Here is a 23,962-nt window from a genome sequence, read left to right on the forward strand (position 1 = left end):
GGCAGAGAAAAATCATGCATCCACCTGGATAGCATTTTGGACGTATGTATGGGAATGGGTGCCTTGTGTTTATCCATTCACGGATAATTAACATTTTGTTATTAATATGTCATAGCATGGACATAAAATTCCAGTCTGTGTCCATCACATCTCTGACCTCCTGAAAATTAAGATCACCTCAAAAGAGGGGAAATCTGTTGATGGTTGCTTAGGAGAAACGCCTGCGACCCCTCCCCCTACGCGGGCCCTGGGGATCAGGCACTCCTCAGGACCGCCTTCCCGTCACCCGCCCCAGGGCACAGAGCCCGCACTCAAAAATGGCTTTCTCAGAACCCGCCACTGGGAAACACTCGCGCCGGGAGCTCCCGCCGCCGCCGCCGCCACCACACGGGTTGGTACCCGGGTTGGTACCCGGGTTGGTGCATGGGCCGGGGCACAGACCGGGCGGGCCGGCGGCTCTCTGCGCCGAGCCCCCTTCTCCCGGCCACGGGCAGGCGGACTCTACCCGCTCCAGAAGAGCCCATCGGCCGCCGCCGGCCATACCGGCTCCTCCCGCCCTGCCCCGCCCTGCCCTGCCCTGCCCTGCCCTGCCCAAGCCACCTCAGGGGCAGCTGTCCCGCTCCTGCGGGAGCTAACGTGAGAGGCGGGGTAGGGGCGCAGGCATAGTGACCGCTGCCCCCTCGGGCGCCGAAGGACAGTCTGGGTGTGTAGCGGAGCCGCCTCGTCCCGTCTCTCTCCTCTACCCGCCAGCAGAGCTCTCGCCCCGCGGCTGACGCGGGCACCGCCTCGGCCGGTGCCTCCCCCCCGGGAGCTCCCTGCCTCTCTCCCCGCCTCGCGCCCTCGCAGCACCGGTGCCGCCCGGCACCCGCCGCCCCCTGGGCCGCGATCGGGGCCCGGCGGCCGGGGAAGAGGGAAAGGGGGACGGCGGAGGAGGGGATGGGATGGGGAGGGGGGGGGGGGGGTGTAGAAGCATCACCATGGTGACAGTGACGTCATCTCACCCTGGATCTAATTGGAGGAAACCCCGTGGCCCCAGCCGCAGCCCACGGGCCAACCGAGCTTGTGCTCTGCCTGCGCTCGCCCCCGCGGCGGCGCGCTCTGCTCGGATTGGCTGTCAGAGAGCGAGGGGGCAGGGCCAGGCCCGCAGACAAGGCTGCGATTGGTCGCGTGGGCGCGGGTTGAACAGCGGGTAGGCTTGCCTGTGCCAACGCCCTTTAGCGCTGGCTCTCGCCGGAGACGGGAGCGGTCCTTTCTCTCCGCCACAGCCCCGAGCGAGGCAGCCGATCGGGTGGCGCCCGCGGCCCGGCCTAGCGAAGCGGAACCAGGTGAGCGCCGTGCCGCGGCCCGGCGGCGGGTGCGGGCCCCGCTTTGCCGCTGCCTGCCGCCGTGTCCTCCATTTTGTGATCGCGGCGTGGAGCTCTCGGCGGCCCCAGGGAACGGGAGGCGCAGCCAGCCAGCGCCGCCATTTCGCACCCAGCGGGGCCGCCGGCTTCCTCTTTCCGCTCTGCTTGCCGCGGGAGGCCGCGCCGGCAGCCCTCCGTTCCCGCTGCCCCCCCGCCGTCCATGGGGACGCGGTCGCCCCTGGCCCCCGCCCTCGTCGGGACTGAGACCCCACCCACTGCCACTCCGTCGGGCTCCACCGCCGGCAGTGTGGGGCAGTCGCGGCCCCCACCAAGCCGGGAGCCGCCGTCCCGGTCTAGAGTTAGGCCTGCCCCCGCCGGGGGGATGCGGGAGGCCAGGACCTGCCGCGCCCCACCGCCAGGAGGCGAAGCAGCCTGGCCCCTCCGCCCCGCCCGCTCCGAGCTCCCCTGGCCACGCTCGCCCCGCAGAGCGCGGGTGCCCGAGGGAGGCGGATCCAGGGCCCGCTCTGCCTGCCCGTTGGGTTTTAACCCTTTCCTTGCCTCCCCAGGGACGAGCTCGTCTCGCTCATTATTTATTTCTTTCCCTCTTTTCTCGCCGTTAGCATCTGCCTTTCTTCAGCTCTCACCTGTAGGGCTTGTGGCACACGGGGGAAGGGCATTGGGCGAGGCGACGAGGGTGGCGGGGTTTCCTTCTCCAGGTTCGTGTTAGAAGGCAAGGAAGAAAAACAGGGTGAAGACAAAAGTCCGCCCTGATGGAAAAATAGCTGTTTCCAGTGCTTGGTCTTTAGGATGCTGTCCCTTGGCTAGCGCTGAGTGTGCCTCCCCAGTTGGGTTTCTAGGTCGTGGTTTCCCTAGGGGTGGACCCTTGAGACTAGTGCCTCCCCCCGTAGCCCTGCATGGAAGGGCAGGTTGCTGTAGTCCATCTTTCCACAAGAATCGCTTGAGATGCGGAAGGGGAGGCAAGGCTGTGATCCTTGGTGTTTGCGAGGCGTGGCATAGGATTGTGCTCTGTAGTGGACATCCTAGCGCCATGGTTACTGTCTTCTTTCTGGCAGGTTTTGAGGTGCATTCTCGTGTTGGTAGTGTGACGTCCCCAGCTTCTCCTGCTTTTGCTCCTCTGCTGCTCTTGCCCCACTGCCAGCCACCATGGATAAGACCGAGTTGATCCAGAAAGCCAAGCTGGCTGAGCAGGCTGAGCGCTATGATGATATGGCAACCTGCATGAAGGCAGTAACTGAGCAAGGTGCCGAGCTGTCCAATGAGGAGCGCAACCTGCTCTCAGTGGCCTACAAGAACGTAGTGGGGGGTCGGCGCTCTGCCTGGAGGGTCATCTCTAGCATTGAGCAGAAGACAGACACCAGTGACAAGAAGATGCAACTTATTAAAGACTATCGGGAGAAGGTGGAGTCTGAGCTCAGGTCCATCTGCACCACTGTGCTGGTGAGTGGGGACTTCCTTTTTTCTTCTGTTTATTTTTAGGATAAAGAAATACAGTATTCCTGTGTTCTGCTGTACTGGCGAATAAGACTGGGAGCTTGACTGGGGAGCATTGTGTGAAGTATGCTGGGGTAGGGGAAGTCTGTGTAGTAATTTCTGCAGTCATATGGGTTTCTGTGAGGAGGAAGATCATCTGCTCAACACTATAGCCCTAGATGTATAGAGGTATCTGAGATAATTTTGAGTGTGCATTTAGAATACACTTTTGGCTGGAGTGATCCATACGTAATATTGCACTAGGTAATTACAGAGAATTTAGCCTCATGCCTATTTGTACTGTGGTTTGTAAACTGATCTGTTTGTAAGATAAGCTGAAGAGAAAGTGAGAAAACCCCTTTATTTCTTCAAATCAGAGCTAGTAACATGTTAAAAGCATTTAAACTTGGTGTGCATTTTGTTTACATCTTGTGAAGCAAAAGACTGTCAAGGGGTATTTAAGACTTGTTTTGAGGATCTTTTTGACAAAAATATGTTTTTATAAAGTAAAACATCCATTTTAAAGATCGGAAATAAAGACATGTGGAAGTTGGCTTTGTCAAATTCAAGCTGACTCCTCAGGGGAATCTTTAAGATGCATTTGCAGTAATTACGGTAATGTAAAACTGAGGTGTGAAAACTGGCATGACACCCCAGGCATGCATCAAAGCCCAGGAATACATTTCTGTACAAGCAGCAGAATTCCAGATGCTATCGGTAACGAAACTGTACTGCGCTGTAGTGGCAGCTGAAGAGACGTGTCAGCACTGTGGAGGCTGCTGGACCCTATTCCATGTGACGAGAGTTGTGGCTGCAGGAAGCTACATGCGTGTAATGCAGTAGTAACTGTGTGGCAGATAATCTTCAGTGGCTTATTTGCTGTTCCTCATTATTTTTGTCTAGTGTCTGCTATTGCTAACATAAGAACAGGAAGAAGCAGGTCTATACGTAATTAAACAATTTTGAGGTGAATGTATCCTAGATTAGTTTAGGAGAGCTGAATATAAAGCTGACTGGTTTGGAAGTAACTGCATTTTTTTCTTCATGAAGCATTCTGGATCCTCACATACAAGGGAGAATTTCTTTGGATTGTGCTGAAAAAAACTATTCTTCCTTGCATGCTGCTGAATAGGTTTTGGGGATTTTTTTGTAAAATAGTCAAAATGAGTTACCTTTGTTAAAAAATAATTTGGATGTTTATTAGCTTAATCAGTTGAATTAATTCCTTAACACATTTCAGAGTCCTGTGTCTTCCAGAGACTTTCTCCAGTTACAGGCATAGTTAAGTTGTATAACTTTCACCTTTGTGAAAATGATGTGACTTGTGTAGGGCGCTGACTACTGATTTCCTGTGACTGGTTTCACTAGAACCTGTGTGACCAGATGTCAGCATTCTGTATCAGGAGCTGGTGCTTCCATAGGGAGACTGAGTGCCTCTGAATGATAAAGGTAGCGAGCCATTTCATGCAGTGTCTATACTGAAATTATTCCAGGCGCATCAAATGGTGGACAGCAGGCAGTCTGGTAACCGTGCTAACACAAGCCTCTGATGGAGGGAAAGCAAGCTCTTCCTGTGCTAGTTGGGTTTCCCCCTGCATTCTAGCCTTTCTCTGTTCTCAGCAATGACCTGGTTGGCAACTCTTTCCTTCCCTTCTCACCTGGAAGGCTACAGGAAGTAGTGAAGACCGAAACCTGCAACTGTGCGTGCTTTTCCTGTTCTGCCCTGCTGGCAAAGATGTGCCTTCCTTTAGTAGGAGCAGATGTCAGCCTGTCTACTGCAAGCCTTCTGACTTTTATTCTTCCTTTAAGGGACATGTGCAAGTTACATTCTGTTCAGCTTCTTTCCCTTTCCTCCTCCATCTAGTGCTTCTATGATCCATGAGTCAGCATCCAAGAAGTTGGAACTCACAATGTGCAGGCACTACAAAGGATGGGTTTCCTAAAGCTGAGCTGCAAGGGAGTTCTGACTCCTCCTCCTTCAAATTACAGTTGTGTTTTTTTTTCCTTTACTAATGCTGTAGTAACTGCTTGTAACATTTTTAGATGTCTTTACGCTGAATCTCAGAGATGGTCCTTTAACTCTAGGAAGGCAGCTAATCTGAAACAACTGCTGGCAAGTAGTATGGAAAGGTTGCTTGTCATCTGGAGTATTTGGATTTAGCAAGGGTAGATGTGTGGGGTGGAGTGTGACTGCTGTTAGTCATACTGCTAACAGTTTTTTCAAAAGGCTTTTATTACTGGTATGGCACACCTTTTGAAAAGGAAGTATATCTGCTTCATTTGGAAATATTCTAACGCTACAAAATACTGCTAATTTTTGATGGAAAAGGCAGCAACAACGCTGGATCTACAATTGCTTTTTTTCCATAAAGAATGCCTCAAGCCAATTAGGTAAAGCATTGGTCTAGAGCACTGGTTGATAAGGAGCCACTAGAATACAACCATCAAAAATTATGTTGAGATAGATATCTACATATAGATACACATAGATAAATAAAAATAAAACTTGCTAATTATTTAATTAACTTACAACTAATATCAGTGGTCACACTAAGATGTTCCATCTCCTGCCAAGCAGTGAAGGCATTGCTTTAACTGCCTATCTTGCAAATAGGAGTAGATGTGATCTAAACCCTTTTTAACTCTTAATTTTATGACTGGTCTTTCAGGTGAGAGTGGCTTTTTAATGAAGAGGTGGTAGGACTTTATCAAACAACTTGCACAAATGTTTTATGTGAAAGGTACACTAGGAGGTTTTATGAAGTCTCTCGATTGATTAATTCCTTTGTAATGTAGAAAATTAATGTTGAATTATCTCTTATGAAGCCTAGTCAAAATTGTTCTTGAAACTTTTGTCCCTGAATAAAGAAACAGGTTGGCAGCTTAACTTTTTTTTTCAAGGTGAAGTTGAGCTATGTTATTTCAGATACTCTCTGAGCACAAAGTTCATGTTTATGTTCTCTGAGTGGCTTCAAGACAGGGATGATTGATAACATAGACGGGATGGGTGCAGCAGCAACTTCCACATAGTGAAATAATGAACTTTGAAGGTGGAATGTAAGACCAATGCTTTATTGTATATACACCCACTGTTTAGTGATACCAGATTTTAAAAAAAAGTAACTTTTGAATTGGGACTTCTCTGGGGGAGCAGATCAGACTGCTGAGATTTCTGAGAACCTCAGTCTCTTTTCACAGCAATAACTCATGTTGCATTCAAGCTTCGTTCTTCAGAGACATCTAGTGTCTTACTTCAGTTTTTACTGTCCTAAGGTTGAGAAGATGCTTGTAAATGTCTGATCTTCTGTGAGATTGCAGTGTTAATTGTTGAAAGCATGCTTTAGTGTGTTGCTCTTGCCAGCTCTCTCTTTGTTATTTCCTTCCTTCCTTCCTTCCCCCATCCCAGGGTTGCAGTGTCGTTACTACTTCTGCTTTGCATAATTAAGAAACAATAAAACCTAATAAAAACAAAGGTAGAAATCTATGACCACTTCTGGTTTTTATCCATTTTGTAGATCCAGTTGTGACGTTACTTGGTTAAAAATGAACAAAAGAGAAATCCCCATACTGGAGGATGATGTTCAAATTGGATGGCTTCAGCAGCACAACTTCATAGCTTCATTGAAAATGAAGTCGGTATTTTCTTGCATCAGCAAACAGATTCCTCTGTCAGATTAAATATCTGATGTCAGATGATGAATAAGCTTTGATTATAGCACTGTTTCTTCCCTACTGTTACCTTTGGTCTGCAGAAAAGTGAAATTTTGATGATGATGATGATTACGCATGCAGAAATTTGGAAGATTCAGTAAATACCAGCTTAATGCTGCTATATAAACAATTTAGTAGAGTTTCCTATCTTGTGAATCCTTTCTTTCTGCTTTTCTATTTTCAGTGAATGGCCAGGCTTAATACAGAGATAGAATCATAGAATAGTTAGGGTTGGAAAGGACCTTAAGATCTTCTAGTTCCAACCCCCCTGCCATGGGCAGGGACACCTCCCACTAAACCATGTCACCCAAGGCTCTGTCCAACCTGGCCTTGAACACTGCCAGGGATGGAGCATTCGCAGCTTCCCTGGGCAACCCATTCCTCACCACCCTAACAGTAAAGAATTTCTTCCTTATATCCAATCTAAACTTCCCCTGTTTTAAGTTTGAACCCATTACCCTTGTCCTGTCACTACAGCCCCTAATGAATATTCCATCCCCGGCATCCCTATAGCCTCTCTTCAGGTACTGGAAGACTGCTATGAGGTCTCCACGCAGCCTTCTATTCTCCAGTGACAAGAGTGCAGAGGTGAAAACAGCATCTGAGTAAGAGGGTATTACAGTCTTTGACACTGGGATCTATGTAGGATGCAGTTTTATTCTGAAGGTTGGGCATACTAATCAATATTACTTTTTTACTTGAATTAGTTGTCCCAATAGTGGTTGGGACAGTGTTTCAGTTATTACTTTTTTTCTTCTGTAAATTAAAGCAAATGCTATTGGCTCATCCTTTTTCAGTAACTGACTAAAAGGACTAGCTACTTCATGACTCAAAGCCAGACTTCAGATTGGGAATGTTATTTCTTAGCAAATCGAGAATTGGGGAGTGAATGTAAAATTAATGTTTTAATTTGGAGTAAGAGTCTTCATTTAGAAGAAGGGTAGTATGTGGGGAGAGAGTTGATGCTCCTTTGTGTTCTTGGCACAACTTCTAGCAAACACCAACACATCTATGGTAAGAATTGTGGAATTTAATGCATGAGTCTCTTGTAGTTTAATATGCTTAAACCTTAAATTCATTATCTGAATTTGACTTACTTATAGTTGTACCTTCTCTTACATGAGCTTTTGCCCTTCATTAGAATCTGCTGCTGGAATGCTACGCTTCTGTGCGAGGAAAACTGAATCTGTTTCTAAGAAAGGACTGACACTTGGAGAACCGAAGTCTAGAATCTATTGAGGTTCTTGAAGCGACTGAAAACTGTTAAAGCCTAACTAAAAATAGCTCAAGGAATTCTGATGGTAGCTGAGGCCTCCATCCCATGCAGTCATTGCTTGCTGCCCCCTCCCCCTGCAACTGGATACTGAATTTCTAGAATATTACAAGCAAGCTAGTGAAGGATACAAGATGAATGGCAGCAAGGTAATCTCTCTGAGGTTCTGAAAACTTGTGCCATTAAGTTACCTGTGTGCGCAGTGTCACTTCCTTTTTCAGGAGGTACTAGGGTGAGTTTAGATCATTGATTCGGTTTGCTTGAATATCTCCATCTTGAGGGAAAGGTGAGGGTAGGGTTAACTTATGTCTGTTGAAAAAGAAAAAAATGAAGATCAGTGGCTTGTCTGTTCTTTAAGAAGTGGCCACCAGAGAATTGCACTTATGCAGCCATAGCTCCTAACAGCTCTGTCCTGAATTTTACATCCTGTGAGAAGCAGGATGTATAGTCCTTGAAAATAGGAAATAGTTATACTGATACAGGTGACCAGCTGTTGAGAATGGGGCAGCCAAAGCCTCATCTATCTCCAGTGTAAAACCCATTATTTAATGACAGCAAGCTGTAGATTAACTAGCCTGATTGTAATCAAGGCTGTTAAAGCTTTGTACTATACCTTTGCCAGTATTAAAGTATTAGATTTACCAGTATGGGCACAGAAGCTTGATATTCTTTTTATAGTAATGGGGGATACCTGGTTTTCAGAGGAAGGTGGTGAGGAAAATGGCAGGGGGAGGGCTGGTAAAAGTACATGGATATTCTTTCTTTATAAGTTTGATAGGTGAAGGTGAGCTCTTGATTAATCAGTGTGCTCTTATTTGTGTAGGTCGTGCCCTCTTTTAGTTTTATGCTTTTCATCTTTGAGAACAATGGGCCTAGTGCCTTTAGATGTCATTTGCCACTTGTGTTTGAGTGGTTTTGTACTTGACCATAAACTAGAAGCTAATTTTATTACAAACTAACTAGGTAAGGTAAGTAAGACTGTTCTTGATCACTGCATTTTTGGTACTTACTCCATAGAGCTCTACTAAGTTTGTTGGCCTGATGTTTACAGCTTCCTCCTCATCCTTTCTGCTTCCCAGGATGTCAGAACCAGCATCAGAATGCACCAGCTGAGCATACAGATGACTTGTAAGCTTGTAATTTGCTAATTCTCTCTGTATACTACAGTAACAGTTAATGTAAAATGGCTGTTTAGACATGAGAGGCAGTAAAAATAATGTAGGTGCTGAGTTTCACATTTTGTGATTCTGTGCACCCGTGAAACATCAAATGTAAAGACCTATGAGCTAGAAAGTCCTGAATTAGTTGATTTTGTTTGTGCCTTTCTCTTCATTTGTTAAAGGAATCAAGGGTTTGATTTAGCAGTTCCTAATGATAAGGGTTTATTCCTTGCTCCGGTAATCTTTATTCTGTCCTTTAACATATACAATCTATCCACTGAAGTAATTGGACATAGAAGTCATGTTAAGCTCTGGAAACAGAAAGCATTCCATTATCTCCAGTAATAAATTTTCTGAATATGCTACATACATACTTACCAGATTGACAGCCTCATATTTCCTGGATAAAACTTCTTCAGGAAGTTCTATTCTGAAGAAGAATGCATTTTGCAAAATTCTTGTAAGCAGAAATCATTTTAAATGGAAGTAGGTAGCAGGGCCTTTGTAATAAAGTCAAAGTTCACTTGCTGTGAAAAATGGTTATAATGAGGCTATCTGAAATGTTGGCTTCTAGTTTTTGTGACTTAAAGGTTACACTTCATTGTTGTAGGTTGTCTCATTTGGAAAATAGCAAATTACTGGCACACTTCTAATACACTGAGTGAAATATTACATTGCTGGGTTTCTTTCAAGGTGAAGTTGGGCAATGCAGAAGGCTTTTCCAGCTGCACTAAGCAATGATCTGTTCTGTTATCATAGAATAGCTTGGCTTGGAAGGGACCTTAAAGATCATCCAGTTCCAACCCCCTGCCACAGGCAGCAACACCTTCCACTAGAGCAGCTTGCTCCAAGCCCCATCCAGCCTTGGGGCAGGGATGGGGCATCCAAGCTTCTCTGTGTCAGGACCTCAGCACCCTCACAGTAAAGAATTTCTTCCTAATGTCTAATCTAAATCTACTCTCTGTCAATTTAAAGCCATTATCTTTCTAAATTTCAGTGTTCACAAGCCTCTAGGGCTTTGAAATGGAGAGCAGAAGTGAAGCAAGTAACACTTTTAGGCCTTCCAGAGTGTATTTATTGTCATGAATTTTGATGTTTTCTGGCTCTAAAAATAAACGTTTGCACAAGGGCAACATACCTTAAGCCCGCATGAATCTTACACACTGTTCATTTTGAGTATTGTTAAGTCTAGATATGTCTTTGTCAGTCCGTTAATTGTACCTTCAGGGCTTTTGGAGCTGCAGAGCATAGAAATATTTTTAAATGCAAATTTAGTCCTTTTTGTTTGATTTTATCATATCAGGAAAGATCACAAATGGAAGATGCTGAAAGAAACTTCTAGGTAGTCAGGATTCTGAAGAGAAGGATTTGCTGTCAGTAATGCATGTTTATTGAGAGGGGCATAACACTTGAAGTATTTTTAGGAATTAGAAATACGGAAAATGCAATCACAGAAGAATGTTACAATCAAATTGAGATAAATATGCTAAAAAGAAAATCTTCCCGAAACCTCTTGGCTGTGTTGTATGGCCATTACTTCAGAAAAAGATTGTAATTATTGAAAAAGGGATGACTTTTTTTTTTTTTAAAGACTCATTTCTACATTTTGCAGGAGAACTGGAAAACCTCTTGGTTCTGCCATAAAAACTTGAATAATTCTTTGACTTTCACTAGGTTGATTTTTGTCTGATGAAAATCCACAGAGAAAGGAGAACTTGCATTTCCACACACTTCTAGTTCCTGGCTTACATAGCTCTTTGAGGACCACAGAACTTTCTAACTTCTTGGTTTAGGGGAAATGTTAGCAGTGAATGTAAATTCTAAGTGAAATTAATCTCAACCCCAGGTGGAAATAGTGTAGGCAGACATGCTGCAGCTCAGGCTTCCAATGCATCTGTTAAGTGGGATTCCAGATACTTCATTCAGGGCCAGTCCTAAAGATTGACTGCCAGTTTTTAAAACTATGTAGACAAAACTCAGAACCAAATGGAAAAGATGGATTAGGTCATCCTCTCCATTTCCATGCCAGGTGTGTTTGTCTCTCAGCAGTGCCTTGTCAGGTCATTTTAAGGCCACGCCATTACTGGAAAGGCATACATGTATTTTCCTCAATAGATAAACTGAACTGCTAGTGGTCTTAAGAGGTCTGTATGAAAACTATTTAAAGCTCTCCCAAAAGGAGATGATACATAAAGTTTGAATCCAGAAGGGTAAGAACTTCTGCTGAATTACACTTTTGAAAGTAAAGTGATCTTTCTGTTGCAGTAGGGGACTCTCCCTTTCCTGTTAAGAAAACAACTGCTGAATGTTAAAACACACCTAGATTGCAGTGAGTCATACTGTGGACTTTGTAATGACTGATTATACTTGAAGTAGTTGACAAGTCTTTGTAACAATTTACTAGGCGATTAAAACAGGCAGTCACTTGTGAGTAGAAGCCCTATTGAAAGGTCTGATCCTGCACCGATCGTCTGTGCTGTCAAACACCTTGGAACTTTTAATGTGTTTGAATTCACATTTAACAGTTATATTAAGGGAATATATTGCTGTGAGCTGCCTCACCAACTTCTTAGCTTTACTTCTTGACTGCAATGAAGTTGGAAACCATTTCCCTACATGCTACTTGTAGGTGATTTTCCGGACCTTCAGAAATACTTGAGACTGAAGAATTTTTCCAGGTATTTTGAACGCTGCATCTGTGGCTGAATGTATGTGGTGTCACACACTGCATATTGTGCCTGTTAGATGCAAGCTGCTTATCTTCTAGATGGGACTGTGATGCTGAATCTGTGTGAGTTAACCTGCTAAATAAGAAAGTGTTGACATATATTCAGTGCATCTGCATTATTCTTAAGGATTCTTGTCACAAAATGGGTTTATTTTGAAACAGTTTCTTCACTTAAATGTGACCATTTGGTTCTGTGGGATTTGGCCAGTAAGTGTATGCTGTTCTAGGCAAGTACAATGTTAAGTAATCAGAGCTACTTGCTATCACCCATGTAATGTCTGTTCTGGTGCTAACTTCAGTGTTCCGTAGAACAACCGCAGAAAGCATGCGCGTGCTCACACACACACACACAAACCCCAACAAAACCCCGACAGCACTTAAAAGTTCAAAATAGGGAACATACAATGTCCTCTCGGGAAGGGAGGGACCACCTAGGAAATGGCAATAAAATTCAGTCTTAGTCTGTGTAAAACCTGTGAAAACCAGTACCCTACAGAGTAGTAGCACCTCCTCTGCTGAGAGGTCTGAGGAGAGCTTGGCCAGCAGAGTTTCTGAGCAGCTGATTTGAAGTTCTGGCTGATGTGGTTTTATTTTAGCTCCCCCATATCGTTGAACTTTTTCCATCATTGGATGAGGAGTAATTATTTTTTTTTTCTTATACTGTGTGCATTGATATTGGTTAGTTCTTGTATCAGGAAAGATTAATACTATTACATTTTTTCTCTGTGGATGCTTTTTGTGCTATATGGGTTAAAGCCCAGCAGAGGACTTCGTCTTAAATTACTAAAACCTGCAAATACAAATTACTTCCCACAGACTGTTACGGAGTTTGCTTTCGGAGAATAGCATTTAAAATCATATGCCTGAGCGATGGAAGATGGTGTTGGAATAAGGTGTTTTCAACAAATTAAAGTAAGATATATATGGACATTAAGCTCAAGAATATTGCTGAAACAATATTCTTGAAACAGGCTGACTTGGAAAATCAAACTTTATATAGACTTTAGTCACAAAACTGTGGCAGCAAGTTCTACCATCAGCACACTCCTCCTTGCTAAAGATCAGGCAGCAGCTTAACCAGTTTATATTTTGGAGGGAATTTCTGCTAATGGTGGTTGCTTTTACACTGAGGTTTTTTCCTTCTGGTGGAGCAAAAGTATCACTGTACTGTTGGTGAGAAATGCATATGGCAATGTAGATCAGTCTTTTAATAGAATAACATTAAATAACGTGATGCTGGTGATGTGATCCAAACATGTCATAGGTGTTGACATCTGACTGATGGTTGCATTGTAAATATTTTGAGTTACTTTAGTTTAACGCATTGGGAACTTCTGACTGTACTCAGGCACATGGTATATTTAGCTTGCTTTGAAAATTGACCTTAAACTACTTGTGATCAGTAGATAATCTCTGGGCTGACCTGCTTCATGTGCCTCCTTGATCTAGAGCAGATAAGTGTGAAGAATATTTCTGTTAGCTAATGATATTGCAATATACACAGAAACTTGTATATTTGCTTTTCTTATTGAAGTCCAATTCTAAATGGCACAAGTGCTGAAGGTAGCTCAAAGGTCAGTTTGGTATGCAGTATGTTTTCTGTACTTCATCTTTGCTGTGAAGGTTCTTTGTAGCTGAACACGTGGGAAGAGAGAACAGCACAGATCAGATATTGGTGGTATTTCTCTGCCACTTGAACCTACCGCATAGTTAAATTGTCCAGAAAGTATTTGGTGTACACTGGTTGAACTTGACGTCTCAATCAGGCTTGCCTTTTAAAATAGACTGAGATGGGGGGAGGTTGTTGGGACTTTCTGTTTTGATGTCAGCTTTTAAAAGAAGGGGTTGTCTTGAAAACAGGTAACAGAATGCTTACAAGGAGTGGGACTGGTCCATGAATTGCAGGGGATGTGTAAGGAGAGGCTGGCTGGAAGCATACACAACAAATAATTATGAAGGGGCTGTGTCTTCAGGGAGCTTCTTTGTATCAGGCACTTCAAGGAAGATATGGCTAGCATACTCCTTCAGGGCTTGCTTTTCATAAAGCTGAAATAATGGGGAAGGGATGAGAGCAGATGAATTAAACTTAGTATTTCTGGCTCAGGTTAATTGCAGTACACTGATACTACAACCGCATGTTCAGCCCTTGTTCCTGCTTAAGCAGAGGGGAAAAGAGACTAAGAAAGGACAGTTACTCAGTTGGGAAGGAGCAAAGTAGAACTGGAGAAGGATCCAAAAAGGTAATCGAAATGTAACTTTCTCTTGGCATGTAAAGCAGTAAGTCTGCTAATGGAGAGAAAAATAAAAAATAGGCATTCCAGCTTTAAAGGGGGAAGAAGTGAATTGCTGCTAGCTCCCAGCCCGCTCCCCATGGCTCCTTCAGGCACCTGCGCATCTCTTCCAGGGACTGGTAGCCCTTTGTTGCTGCCACCTCTTTAACAGATAAATAAATAAGCCTGCCTTCTGTCTTAATGCAGCTGCACCAGAGCAGGAAGGGTCTGGCTTGATCTGCATTTGATTCCTAGTGTTTGATTACTGCTCGTGGTTCTGAGAGTCACCCACCAGCAGCTCAGACATCATGTGTGGCTTCTCATGGCAGTGTCTCAGGCATGTTTGACATCGCGGGGCGAGTAACTGCTGGTTGTACAGGTATTGGTTTAGCCTGGTTTAGTGATAAGAACAGTCACAGTTCTTGATGATGGTGGCAACTGTATTTTGATATATAACTTTTTTTCTTACCACCCCTACCCCCCCAAAAAAAAGAAAAGGGGTGGCCATGTTTGCTGTATGTGAACATGAATGGCAGTCTGCTGTATTGGCTGACTTCACAAATTGTACCTGTGACAGTGCCTGTCTCTCTTCAGGTAAAATATAATAAATCTTAAGTTTGGCTGAGCTCTGCTTCATTGCTTAGGCTGGCTGTATGCATTTTACCTACTTTCAGTTGCTGTTTAAAGTGAGGGTTCCTTGGCTGGTTGATGTCTGATGGAAAGGTAGAAAAGCCCAAGTGGGGAAAGACAGAGAACAGACGTAGGAAATGTTGAGTTTTCGTGACTACTAATGACTCACAACAGTTTAAAGTAAATCATTCAGTAAATCATTGTGCTGCCTGCTGTTGCTGCCTCACCAACATTTTGTCCATTAGAGGGAGGGTAAGGTGCCTTCCAGGAAATTACAATGATATGCTGACATGAATGGCTTACTAAGTATACCAAATACATTATTGATTTGAAAGATAACATCTAGATGGATAAATGAATAGTTTTACTCAAAGTCTGTTTGTATTCTGTTCTATGTGAGTCATAAATGAGGTATTTTTTTAATAGTCCTAAATGGAACCAAAACCAGATACATAAAGTCCAGCATGAATGTGTTTCACCTTGGCTGATGGAAGCATAGATCTCTCCCTCACCATGTGCTCTGGTAAGGATTAGGAGGCCCCTGAGACACAGGAGTGGGAGCTGCTGACAGGGCAGCTCAGCTTCTTCAGCTGAGGAGTGCCTAGGAAACAAAGCAGTGTTTGCAACCCACTCTTTGCTGTCTGTAAAGCTACAATTCACTCCCAGCATCCACTTGTTTCCCTAAGTTTCTCAGAAATCTACACAGAACCGCTGGATTTCAAGCCTGCAGAGTGGAGGCAGCACTTTGAAGATGCACTTACACAGAGGATGCAGCACCATGTTCCTGCAGTAGTGTTGAGGCCTTGGCAAAATCATTTGTGCTTCTGGAAGAAGTGTGTGGCCTACCCCATCTGACAAAAAAAAAAAAAAAGAAAAAAAAAAGTGGGTCTTAATGCTCTAGGGAATAATGTAGGAATAATGTAGGTTTGAGGCTCAGCTTAAATTGGACACGCTAAAGCTCTCCTGTAAGCATTTAGTATACACTAGATTCCAGGGTCTTAGTATGTTTAAGTCATAACCACATCAGTTACACATGGGACTTTACTGCTAAAGCTACCTCCAAAGACTGAATTTTATACAGTAATACTGTTTGTGTGCTAAGTTTACAATAAATCTTTAGGTTTTGGAAGGCATAAATGAAAAATGCTTGTTCGTTCCCTTGTTGATGTAGTTGTAACATCTTGAAAAGCTCTATTTTGGCATTTAAAAGAAAAAACAGTGATACAGTTTTGTCAAATACCTGGTTTTAAATCCCATACAACGTATCTTTCTTGGTTGTCTGGTCAGTGCTCCTTAGCTTGTGTGGCATAGTTTTTCACATTGAATGTGAGCACACGCATAAATCACATCTCTGCTGTTTAATGCAGTCTTATGCCTTATGATGGCCTTTAGAAGCTGACAGTTACTCTTTGGTTGTGACTGATTTAAAGAACCTTTTCTAATGTAGGTGTACTACATGTTGACTTTCATCATTCAGGGCAATTTCTTGTAAAATCAAGTATCTCTGTTAAAATTGAGGTTCCTGCATTGCTCTCTCTGAGACTTTGAAACTGGTTTGGGTAGCGTTGTCCTTTTGTGGCTGCTGTTGACATCTGTCATAGGAGAAAAGCATCCGAAAAACATTGATCCAAACTGAAGTTTTTCTCATTGCAGAAATCTGTACGGTGGAAATAACTCTTTCTAATATGGGAATGACTCATGCAAAATAACAGTATTAATATGGGGTTGTATTACCTGTCTGCCTACTATGTCTTAACTCTTGTTTTGAAACGTATCTACAGTTTTGCTGTGTTTTCCATAACACAGGGAGGTGTACCATTTCATACACTTGCTCAAGCCCTTGCCTACATCACTGTGTTAAACTGTTACACAAATTCCTTGCTTAGCCCTGGGCCGTACTAGCCCGTTTGCCACTAGTCTTTGGCAGTGTCTTAGTAGATTTACAGAAAGTCCTAAAAATGTCTGTTTCTGATTTGGTAAGTGGATAGGCATGTCGGGCTCTGTATCATCTTGCCCTCCTACTGCTTTCTTCAGGGTGGTAATAAGAGCACTTGCAACTCCACTGTTTCTGTATGCCTTGGTGAGGGGGATCTCTGAAGGGGGCTTGTCTATGGAGCTATGCAGTATTACATCCATGCTAAGTAGCACCCTGTCTGTGTAGTCAAAAGTCCTTTTTTCACCTGGTTGGAAGTACCCTAATACAAGTGTCAGTTTAAAATAACAGCCAGCCCCTCCAGTGGGCTTGGAATGAGTAAACAGTTCGAGCTGGATTGCTCTGCTACTGTTGATTATTAAATAATAATGGTACAGTGGTATGCATACGGAGTAGGTTGGTGTCTAAAATTAGCTCATTTTAATTATAGTGCTACAGTTGCTAATTAAAATGCTGAGGGGTTTTGGCCTGGAAGTTTACAGTTCCTTAAATGTTTTCATTGTAGGCACTTCATGAATTTGGATACATATTCTGTAACAAAAATCTTACTTAAGTAGCCACAGTTTGCAAGTTTTGTGGAAACTTTCTGCTGCTTTTATGACCTGTTTATTTTCCAAGTAACTGAATGCAGATCTTTATCACTTAAATTCTTAGTGTAAAGTTGCTCTGAATATTGCAGGGTTTCCTTGAGTCTATTTTGGAGCTTTTCATCAACTCCAGAGAACATAGGTCAGTTGTGGTAATGTGTTGGGTAAAATCACTGTGGCTGAGGGACATGGAGGTCAGTCAGAGGCTGCTTTCCTCCTTGTCCGTTCTCTGAAGTACCCCCTTTGCTGAGAGAAAATCCTGTGCCTCTTCTGTCCTTCACCTCCACCCCTATTTTAGAAAGGCTAGGAGGCCTTGCAGAGAGACTTACCTCCTCTTGATGGAGGCTTGTAAACCTTCCCTGTTCTGTTACTGGGTAGGAGAGCTGTGAGCAGGGGGAGTGATAGCAGTAGCTCAGGGTGTGCTGGGGAGCACTATATAGTTCTGCCCATTCCTGGGAACAGCAGGGCAGGCAGGAAGAATGCCTCCCTGCTAGCTGTGCTGGAGCCAGTGTTGCTTTACAGCCTTAACAAAGAGCTGGTACAGTTGAGTGAGGCTTCCTTCTGTCTAGACAGGTTAAAAGCCTTGTCTGTCTCTGGTAGGTGGGCTGGAGGTTCCTTATCACAAGTCTAATGAACACAGTCTATATGAAAGTTGTTTTTCTTACATTTTCCTGCAGAGGGAATAAGTTCTTATTTATAAATAGCTTTGGAACTTTCTGCATGATGTTTCATTTTTCCAGTAAGAGCTTACTCATTTGCAGCGATGTTTGTGAAAATAGAAGTGCACATCTTGAAACTAAACCTGGTCCTGAAACTATCATTAGTAAACCTTTACTTGTTACTTTTTATGCAGTCTGATCAGATGGTTGATCAACTTAATGTAGTCTCCAGCTTTGTACCTCAACACAGTTTGTTTAAATAAGTGCGCATCTATGTAAAACACCCTTTAAACTCTTTTTTCCTTTGTACCAAGCATTTGGGTCCAGCCGAACTTTCTAGAGAGAAATAAAATAGATTGAACTTGGTTGTGAAGGTATATGCAATATGTCAATGTCTTTTTGTTGTTGTTCTTTCAGGAGCTGCTGGACAAATATTTAATAGCTAATGCAACTAATCCAGAGAGCAAGGTATTCTACCTGAAGATGAAGGGGGACTACTTCCGATACCTTGCTGAAGTTGCCTGTGGTGATGACAGGAAACGTAAGTACCTCGTGGTCTTTGGGTCTTTAAAAGCTGATCAATGTCAGTTTTGGTCCATGGGTGAAGGAACAGTAAATGAAGTCCATATGCCAATATCGTATTATGAATTCACTTGAGTTAGCTGAGTGGGAATGACTATGTTTGAGTTGGAAATCTTCAGTGTTTATACAGACAGAGAGTTAAATTCTGAATAGACTTTGAGCACAGTATGTCAGGGAGTTTTAGGTGGTGTTCCTGTCTTCCACCCTAAATTTCTGGATAGTTGTTCCATAATACTTGTTCAGAGCTTCTGGAAAATAATTTTGGTGAAGGTCTGCTAACATACTTGATTTTGTTTGTATTTCTTTACTAAAATAAAGTTGGTGAGGAAGAGTAAACAGAGCTCTGCAGCATTTTTAACTCCTTGATGCAGTCCTGTTAATCTGTTAATACTTTCAGTGTGAGGCAGACTTCATTGTAGTCACCTTAGTCTATAAAGAAGCGACAAAATTACTAGGTCAGTACACTACCCAAAGAAGTGTGAGCTGCACTCTGAAATGGTTGATGTTCACAGGGTAACACTGTGCCTGTAATTTTAGTTTGCTCTTTTGGATCCAGCAGAAAAGGCCTGGAAAACTTCACAGCTGGTACTGTCACTTCATTCTGGGCATCCTGAGAATGCAGAACATTCCTAGAAGTTAGAACATGTGCATAGGTGGTTCTGAGTACCTCAGGAAGCTCTTCTGGAAAGGATTTTAACTCTGTTCAGAGGATGTATTAGAACTGTCTTGCAAGGTGCCCAGATGCTGTTGTGATTTTAAACTCTTAGTATGGCATAAGCTAGTGATATGTTTCTACATAACTAAACTAAAATTAGCCCTGGAGTGATGGCATGACACAAAGTATATGGTCTGTTAGAGCAGGATGAGGCTGAAGTGCCTGTCCCTTTGGGCTGGTCATGGTTGGCATCTGGCAGTGCTGGCTGATTTAAACCAATTGAATTGCAAAGTGGGAGGACAGGGCTGATTGTCACTTCAATAAAGGCTTTGTTAACCGCCTTGTATTTTAGGAGCAGTTAAGTTGAGAGATGAAAATATACAAAATGGAATAAAAATCTTTGCATTTACAAGCTGCATTCAGAAATTCTTAACCCTTTGCCTGATTCGAATGACTGCAGCAGGTCCAACTGGAGCAGAGACATCTTTAGCTTTCACAAAGATAATCTGATTCATGCTTTGTCTCTAGCAGCAGTTACAAATCTATGGACTTGCCTGAGCAGAGAAATCCCAGCTTATCTTGGCTAAAAAGACTGTTTAAAGTGATACACATGCCGACAGGGGTACTTACTGTGGAAGAAGCACTGATTGATAACCTTATTATCAGATCTTGGTGTTTTGCTGGGAAGTTAGAGCTTATGTGTGTTACTGTGCATACATTCTGTGCTTGACTTCTCGCAAGCGTCTAGGAGTTTCATTTGAAGCTTTTCTGATGTTCTGCTTCTAAGCATCTGTTTATTTTCTCAGCTTGAAGCCTCAGGTGTAAGGGGTGGGGCCAGTTCCACACATGCTGTGCCTCACCTAAAAAATCTTGTGAAGCCAAGCCATCAAATCAATCAATCAATCAATTTTCTCAGCTTGAAATATATTTTGAGTACTTATAAGCTGATTTACTTTGTTTGTTAGTTCTTTTGCCTTTTTTTCCACCTGTTCTCAACAAATTAATAGTCCAGTAGCACTCATTGCAGCATGAATCTGAAAAACCCAAGTCTATGTTTTGACTCCTTTAAATATTTAACAGGTTTTACTTACCAGACTGTTTTCTACAGCACTTTCTAGAGCAGTTATGGTATTATCTCCCTCAGAGAGCTGTATTCTGAGTTCTGACAATGGACTTCCTTTTCCTGCAGTCTCCTTCCATTCTGCAGGCATGGTTAGGGACCTCTGGTTGTCTATTAGAAGAGAACTCAAAAGAGTAGCGCTCTTGAAGTACTCACTCTAGCCTGGTAACCTTTTTTTTTTTTTTTTGTGTGGTATTTCTCCCAATTATTTTGGGCACAACCTTGTTATTTTTTTATCTTGACCTGTCTACACCCAGGTTTTGGAGGCAGACTTTCAGATTTTCAGGAACATGCAGTACGTGCCTTCCACACTTCTACAAGAAGGAGTAAGGCCCTGCAGAGAGTAGCCACTTTTAATGTGCACAACCATCTTACACAAGCACATCCATCCTATGCAAAGAATGAAGCAGATGTTCTGTAGAAGAAGTGATGTGCTTTTGGGTTGGGTTTTATTTTGATGCCTAAAGTATCAAAAGCCATTGAGGTGATACAGTCATCTTGGATGTCTGTATTGACTAACTTTTGTTTGTTTACCTGCCTCTTGAATACCTTTTCTCTGTAGTAGCTTAATTTGCTCCCTGTGTTCTGTCAGTGTGGCATCTATACTTAAAATGGATTTACAATCATTACCTTGATTAAAGTAAGTAAGTGCAGTGTTTCACTAAGAGCAGGCTTATGGAGGACTGTTCAGTCTCTTACTAATGGAGTACTTTAAATATCTTTAAAAAAACCCAACCAATTCCCCCCCCCCCAACAAGCAAACAAACAAATAAATGAAGCCCTTAATGTTTCTCATTCTTTTAACAGAAACAATAGAAAACTCACAGGGAGCTTATCAGGAGGCATTTGATATCAGCAAGAAGGAGATGCAGCCAACACATCCGATTCGCTTGGGTCTAGCTCTTAACTTCTCTGTATTTTATTATGAGATTCTCAACAATCCTGAGCTTGCCTGCACACTGGCAAAGACAGTAAGTGACTTTTTCTTCTGTATGCCTGCAGGGACAGTAGAAGAGAGTTTATACCTAGAATAATATGAACTATTATTTCCTAGAGTTTATGCAAGAAATGATCCTATTTAACGTATCTGTTTTCCAAGCTCACATTGTTAGTGGGATTAAAGGGATAAAAGCAGGTATTTACAATATTACTTACATTTTCAGCAACACAGCAAGCTTTTATTATGGCTTTATTATTATGCTTCTGTTTCAAATACAGCAATGCAGATCATTAACTTCTAATGTTCCTTTTTTTACTGATAGGTTTAGCTTCTGTTTGCTTAATGATCAGTTAGTAGACTAAAGATGGTTTTGTCATTCTAGGCATTTGATGAGGCTATTGCAGAACTTGATACACTGAACGAAGACTCATACAAAGACAGTACTCTCATCATGCAGTTGCTTAGAGACAACCTAACAGTAAGTTGCCTTTTTATGTGCTGTTTCTGTAACTATGTATTTGCTTATTTAGACTGAATTTGTGATGAAACACAGTCCTTATTCCACTAAAGGGCAAAACATAACACTGAGTTGGGCTATTTACCTTACTGTCCCTTCTCATAACTCAGTTTGAATGTAGTTTAAGATGATGTCACCATCTTCATGCTGTGTAATCTACATTGGAAAGCACACGTTCTTCATTCTTTGTTGACCTTTTCAGTGGAGGGGAGAAGGTATATTCAGCGTGTACAAGGTAACGGATGAGAAGTCAAAATACAGTATTCTGTGGTCTGTCAGGGATTCTTGCTCAGACTTCCCTGTTGTACCTCCAGTGCAACTTGCTTTATTTTCTTTCCCAGTTTTCATTTAAAAGAAAAGATACAGAATTTCAGTGTGTTAAGAATAAAAGCAGTTGATGCTTCAGTATGTTTTATAATGACTACCCGCTTAAGTGCCTATTGGAACCACTACATTCTATTAAAATACGTAACTAAGGCAACTTTTTAGGGAATATCCTCAGGATATCCACTTCATTTAAAATTCCAGCAACGTCTGTTATTTTGCAATACTCCTTTGGTAGGAATGTCTTTTATTAGCACTATAAAATGCTTAGCTTCAGTAACCAAAATGGTAATCTTCACTTTTAGGATTCAGACCACTGCTTTTGAAATTGATATTACTCATGAAGTGAGTGTTCAGACTTGTTGAGTGGTGTGGGATCGATGACCTAGCTCACTATTAAGCACAAAGTCTGGACCTGTTCAGAACACTACTCTGCCTCCAGTACCTGGGGTGCATAGCTAGGTTGTGCCCTCGGCACAGGAACTATTTCAAATTGCCCCTCTTTGAGCACACACTGTAAGCCGGGGTTGTACAGCTCCAGTGCACTGGTACTTTGTAGACTGTACTTTGAAGTCCAATACATTACTGTTTCTGACAGTCAGTAGTCATCCCTTTTTGGAATTAAAGCTATGCTTTGGAAAGCTGACACTGTTTTTCTTTTCCTTTTAGTTATGGACATCAGACAGTGCAGGAGAAGAATGTGATGCTGCAGAAGGTGCAGAAAACTAAACTGCACGTGGGGCATCATTCTCCCTTTCCTTCTCAAGAAACCTTTTTACACGTCTCCATTCCTTATAGCTCCACTTGGATTTCCTATAGCAAAGAAAACCCATCCATGTGTATGGAAATCAATTTATAGTCTTTTCACACTGCAGCTTTGGGAAAACTCCATTCCTTGATTTGTGTTTGTCCTGGCCTTCCTGGTGTGCGGTTACTGCTGTAGAAAAGTATTAATAGCTTCATTTCATATAAACATAAGTAACTTCCAAACACTTATGTAGCGGACTAAAGTGTACCTGGTATTTAAAAACAAATCTGAACCAGTTCCTGCCAGTTGACTGTGTTTTGTATTACAGTAAGATATGAAAATGTAGTTAATTGCAACTAAAGAGTGTTCCACATAGCTTTTAATTCTCCACATTCCCTTCTTATTCTGCAGGGTTTCCTTTCCATAATTGACTTTCACATGCTACTGTGCATTATTTTCAGTAGGAATATGGAAGTACTGGGCCAGATCAAGCTGAGCATTTCTAGTTTGGGAAAAACCAAATTGAGTTGCTTCTTGTATCATGTAGTACAGAAGCGTGTGTGTTCGAAAACAGGGGCTTCTCTTAATCTTCAGTTGCTGCTGTTTAAGTCAATATCCCTTCCCAATGAAAGTTCACTTACACTCCTGCCTTTGTAGTTCTGGTATTCACTTTAGTATGATGTATTAGAAGCAGCATGTTACTGCCAGAGTACAGGCAGTGCTTTTTGGCAGACTAAAGTGCATGTCATTTCTTAATACACTGGAATGGGAAAACCAATTGAAGTTCACATGTCCAAGTCTAAAATTTAGTACTTTTCCATGCAGGTTTGTGCACATGTGAGAAGGTGTCAAGTTTGTCCAGTGATTGTTACTTAGAGAGTTTGGACCACTATTGTGTGTTGCTAATCATTGATTGTAGTCCCAAAAAAGCCTTGTGAAAATGTTATGCCCTCTGTAACAGCAAAGTAACATTAAATAAAATTACATTTTATAAACCACTTACTGTTGACTTGTAACAATTCCATGTAATCACCCAAGGGCTAAACTGAAATGTAGGTATCTTCTGCTAGAAGTGTCTTATTCAAATTTAATGCATACTTTTTAAAAGTCTGCTCTTAAAAGAGCTCGTTTTCTGAAAATATCCTGGATAATAGTTAACCTGACATGTGGACTTCCTGGTAACTAAATCTGCTGGAGTTAATGGCTTCACCTTATTAATGACCTAAGAAAACACAGCCAAATCCTTTATATGCTTCCATGGCTTGCAAATCTTCTCATCTAAATTATGTAC

At 42.5% G+C, this 23,962-nt stretch overlaps 1 protein-coding gene and 1 long non-coding RNA gene across 2 annotated transcripts; one reads left to right on the top strand and one right to left on the bottom strand.

Moving 5' to 3' along the window:
- The first annotated feature begins 1,167 nt into the window (after window positions 1–1,167).
- YWHAQ (tyrosine 3-monooxygenase/tryptophan 5-monooxygenase activation protein theta) lies at window positions 1,168–23,669 on the top strand. The gene is made up of 6 exons (XM_061351748.1): window positions 1,168–1,325; window positions 2,417–2,801; window positions 18,203–18,326; window positions 20,950–21,113; window positions 21,465–21,560; window positions 22,593–23,669. Exons 2-6 carry the CDS (start codon window positions 2,508–2,510, stop codon window positions 22,650–22,652), a joined length of 738 nt encoding a protein of 245 aa, XP_061207732.1. The 5' UTR covers window positions 1,168–1,325; window positions 2,417–2,507; the 3' UTR covers window positions 22,653–23,669.
- On the bottom strand, window positions 15,354–20,938 carry LOC133211407 (uncharacterized). The gene is made up of 3 exons (XR_009725200.1): window positions 20,114–20,938; window positions 17,456–17,767; window positions 15,354–15,457 (listed from the first exon to the last, which is right to left on the bottom strand). It is a non-coding gene; the product is annotated as an uncharacterized LOC133211407 (long non-coding RNA).
- Window positions 23,670–23,962: the final 293 nt, after the last annotated feature.

The sequence above is a fragment of the Neopsephotus bourkii genome, unplaced genomic scaffold, assembly GCF_033783945.1.
Source record: "Neopsephotus bourkii isolate Nb327-2 ecotype Australia unplaced genomic scaffold, CSIRO-AGI_Nbou_v1 NB_595, whole genome shotgun sequence".
NCBI classification, from domain to species: domain Eukaryota; kingdom Metazoa; phylum Chordata; class Aves; order Psittaciformes; family Psittacidae; genus Neopsephotus; species Neopsephotus bourkii.